The following is a 5,000-nucleotide window of genomic DNA, read 5'->3' as shown; positions in this document are numbered from 1 at the left end:
GCGGCCCCTCCCCCGTGGCAGCGTGACGCGCCCGCTGTTCACCTTCAACAAGCCCCACCGCTGCTGCAACTGGAAGTGCACGGCGCTGTCCGCCTCGCTGCTCACGCTCACCCTGGCGCTGCTGCTCACCTACGTCATCGGTGAGTTGAACCGCGCCGTCACCCGTCGAGACGTTCCAGGAAGAAGTGTGGTGTTTCGGGAAGAAGTGTTTTTGATCTTTGGTTCGGTTTGTTTATTTGTACACTCAATAGTGTCACACACTGGCTCACGCATGAAACCAAGGTTTAACCAAGTATATTGTGAATTAAATATAGGTACAAAGTTATGGAGTGTGTTGAGATGAATAGAATCAGTGGCGAATGCAACATAATATGGATGTGTGAGTGAGTATGTATAGATAGCAGGACCCAGGCTGCCCATGTGAACCTCATCAGCTGATAACCCTCCCAACACTGCCGAGAACAACAGGAACTAAACAGGAAGTTCAGCAGGCTGAGTGGGAGGGCCATCCTAATAGTAACGTAAGAGAGGCCTTGTATGGAATGTTTGAATTAATGAATGAATTATCATTAGATTTATATAGTGCTTTTCTAGACACTCAAAGCGCTCCCCACATTGTAGGGTGGAAATAGCCTCCTTCACCACCACTGGCAGCACACAACCTTGGGCTACACAGGCTCAATGGCTGCCATACACTGGCACCAGGCACACATCACACTACACAATGGCTGAACGGCTACGGAGACAGTGATTGATATCAGCCAATTAAGGTGGAGGGATGACTAGGTGGCCTTGATGTCAGAGACCTGATTGGGCATTTGGCCAGGAACATCGGGGAACCCCCTACTCTTTGCGATAGGCGTCCTGGGTTCTTTAACAACCTCGGTTTAGTGTCTCATCCGAAGGACGGCACTCGCAGCTATACGGTGTTCCTATCACCGTAACATGGGCATTGTTACTGGCAAGTCCAGAGGACAGAGTGCCCCCTGCTGGACAACAACACTACTTTCCGACAACGGCCTTGACATGAGTCCGGAGCTCTACTCATGTAGCCACGCTGCCGGTTTGTGTAGTTTTCCGTCTTTCAGCATGGCTGACTGTAACATAGCAACTGTTGTTTTTATACACAGAGATGGAATAGACAATGGTTGCTTTGTGCAAAACAGCGGTTGCTATGTGAAATATATCTGCAGAAATCATAATAATTTGGTGTCTTATTACTGGATCTTGTGAACAAGTCACAGTAGAACAGTGATATCATGCTTTCCCATACTCTCCCCCGGCAGAAACTAGGCATTTTCTTTTGAAAGTGGTTACCAGTGGTTACAGGCAGCCATGCTGGAAGAAACATAACCCAGCATTCTGCCGCTCGTGATTGGCAGCCTCTGTATTGGCGCTGCAATCTTAATTGAATTAATCTTGAAAGTGCTGTTTTCCCCTTTTTACCGTTGTCTCAGCTCAATAAAAGCAGCTTGTTTATTGCATCACGTAAGGTCAAATCATAACGCTGTTAATTTCTAAAGGGGAAGGTCAATATATTGTCTTCCAATCCATCCTGCCCTAGTTAATTAGATTAGATTAGATTAGACTCAAATTCATAAAAGGAAAAGAAGTTTGGCAGAGTGCAAATGTATCAGTAAAGTGCAATAGTGGGCGCTCTAGTAGCACACCATGTAATGCGCTACATCGCGAAACGGCCGACCCGGGTTCGACTCCCGGACCCAGCGTCCTTTGCAGAATGTCATCCCCTGCTCTGTCTCCCATTTCCTCCTGTCCCTCTCTCTCTACCGGACTGCCCTGTAGTACAAACCAATACAAATCTACAAAAACATATAAAAAAAAGAAAAAAGTTAAGTACAATAGCAATATACAATGCATAGGTGATTAATCTGGGTATAAAATATATAAATTAGTACTACTGAGTAATAGTGCTAATCAGATGTATGTACAGCGTTGTAGTATCATTATGTACAGTGATACAGGCATACATACAGTATGGTAGTAGTAAGTCATACTGACCAGCAGCGTAACTAGTAAGAGTAGGTAACTAGTAAAGGATATGTACAGACAGATGTGGATATATATATATATATATATATATATATATATATATATATATATATATATATATATATATAGATAGATAGATAGATAGATAGATAGATAGATAGATAGATAGATAGATAGATAGATAGATAGATAGATAGATAGATAGATAGATAGATAGATAGATAGATAGATAGATATAGATATATATATATAGATATATATATATATTATATATATATATATATATATATATATATATATATATATATATATATATATATATATATATATATATATATATATATATTGTACATTATATCATACATAGTTATATGAGTTATATGCAGGTGTAAATGTAGGTATATAGAAGGATTATATGCAGTTATATTCAAACATATATGTGTGTATATATATATATTTATACACACATGCAGTGAACACGTGCAGTAACTATAAATATATTAAAAAAATATATATATATATACGGTATATACAGCACTATTGTTATTACCAAAGTTCAATATGAAATGAATTCTCAGAGCTCAGGTTCTAACGTCACTATATGTTTTAGATCAAATAATAATGAATCCAACAGACATGTATCAGGCTTAGGTGCAGAATGAATACAATAGTTACAACTAACAACACAAATCTACGTTCACACTGCAATCAATTATGATGTATTGCTTTTTGTTTGACTGTTATCTATTTTATTTTATTTTAAATGTGGCCAATATTAGATTCCAGTGTGAACTGGTCACGCGCCTGAACTGACCCACATGCGCAAATGAACAATAATGAAGATGGACATAAACATGGATGACACTGAAGTCGCCGTTTATGGTTTAATGTATAGGTTGATGTGCAGTGGAGGCAGCTAATTATTGAGCAGATGATAATGGGGGTGAGGAGGAGGTGAAAGAGAGACATTTCTTCTCTCAGTTATGCTTTCAAAGAAATATGATCTTAGTCGCATTAGCCTGCAGTCTGCGCATAGTCACTGAGGGTTGGATGTGGAGTGGTGTAAATGCAAAACCCTCAACTGGGAGACTGCAGTTAAAATCTTGTGTAGACACTTTTCAACTCTTCATATTCTGTGTCTTTTAAATACAACGTTTGGGGGTCAGATTTGAATGTTTTTCACAGTTTAAAATCTAATTATTATGAATATCCAGGACATGTCTTTTCAAATAAATTCATGGTCGTATAGTAGGCTATTGCATTCATTAAAACATGTTTTTTGTTATATCGCTAAATAACAAAGTTCAATGTCAAACGGATATTCAGAGCTTGGAATAGCAGCCTGCTGCTGAGTGGTTCAAGTGTTTTCTACGGTGTGGTTGATACCTACATTATGTGACTGATGAGAAGTCACTGACGAGAGCTGGTGGTAGTGAATGAAGAGCGCTCGATTGGGAGACACACACACACACACACACACACACACACACACGCACACACACACACACACACACACACACACACACACACACACACACACACACACACACGCACACACACACAACATACACTTTTAGTAGAGGATTGCTTGAATAGTTTTCTTTTTCTTTTCAATTTAAAATGTTCAATACTGTAAAATATACATACTACTGTAAGAGACATACTAGTACTCTAAGAGACATGCTACTGTAAGAGAGAATGCTGTACGAGAGACTGCTGTAAGAGACATACTAATGTAAGAGACAGGCTACTGTAAGAGAGATTGCTGTAAGATACAGACTACTGTGAGATAGGGCTGTACCGAATACTTCGAAGCTTCGATCATAATGTTGACATTCGAATTCTAAATCAACATTCAAATTTTTTATTTTTAATATTTTTTAATTTTTTTCAATCTTTCTTTTTCTTTTTCGATCTGTTTAAACCAATGGGGGTTTTCTTCACAGTTGCAGTTAAAGATTAGGCTACACTAATATTATAATATTATACTATAATACGTCACCATTACTTTCATACCAACCGTGCCCTTATTGGATTATTTATGTTGACGAAACTGATGAGTTATATTCATTAAAGAAAGTTGATTTAATAAAAGAAAAATACTAATTTAATCAGATTAATCACTTCATTAAAATTGAGGATTTAGTTTGAAGTAAAAAAATGTTGTATAGACATTCGAAGCTTCGTTCGAATACTTCGAATACTTCGAATATGTTAAAAAATTACATTCGGTACAGCCCTACTGTAAGATACATACTACTGTAAGATACATGCTACTGTAAGAGAGCTGCTACTGTAAGAGACAGACTACTGTAAGAGACATACTACTGTAAGAGAGACTACTGTAAGAGAGACTACTGTGAGAGACAGACTACTGTAAGAGACATGCTACTGTAAGATACATATTAATGTACGAGACATGCGACTGTAAGATACATGCTACTGTAAGAGACATGCTACTGTAAGAGACATACTACTGTAAGATACATACTACTGTAAGAGACATGCTACTGTAAGATACATATTAATGTAAGAGACATGCTACTGTAAGATACATATTAATGTAAGATGCATGCTACTGTAAGATACATATTAATGTAAGAGACATGCTACTGTAAGATACATATTAATGTAAGAGATACTGCTGTAAGAGACATGCTACTGTAAGAGATACTGCTGTAAGAGACATGCTACTGTAAGATATACTGCTGTAAGAGACATGCTACTGTAAGATATACTGCTGTAAGAGACATGCTACTGTAAGATATACTGCTGTAAGAGACATGTTACTGTAAGATATACTGCTGTAAGAGACATGCTACTGTAAGATATACTGCTGTAAGAGACATGTTACTGTAAGATGCAGACTACTGTAAAATACATATTAATGTAAGAGACAGACTACTGTAAGAGACAGGCTACTGCAAGATAGACTGCTGTAAGAGACAGACTACTGTAAGAGACAGGCTACTGCAAGATAGACTGCTGTA

At 37.9% G+C, this 5,000-nt stretch overlaps 1 protein-coding gene across 1 annotated transcript in view; it reads left to right on the top strand.

The window, feature by feature from the left end:
• The window catches only part of tenm1 (teneurin transmembrane protein 1), a gene marked incomplete at both ends in the record, with an annotated part of 448,413 nt that overhangs the window by 166,681 nt on the left and 276,732 nt on the right, over positions 1-5,000 (top strand). Inside the window, 1 exon segment of the mRNA XM_084332087.1 lies at positions 1-140. This exon segment is cut by the window's left edge and continues 55 nt beyond it. Coding sequence (XP_084188213.1) covers positions 1-140 — 140 coding nt within the window.

Source organism: Notolepis coatsorum (assembly GCF_963971535.1).
Source record: "Notolepis coatsorum genome assembly, chromosome: 16".
NCBI lineage: Eukaryota > Metazoa > Chordata > Actinopteri > Aulopiformes > Paralepididae > Notolepis > Notolepis coatsorum.
Note: the sequence above shows the minus strand (reverse complement) of the source record. Positions and strands in the feature narration are given on the sequence as shown.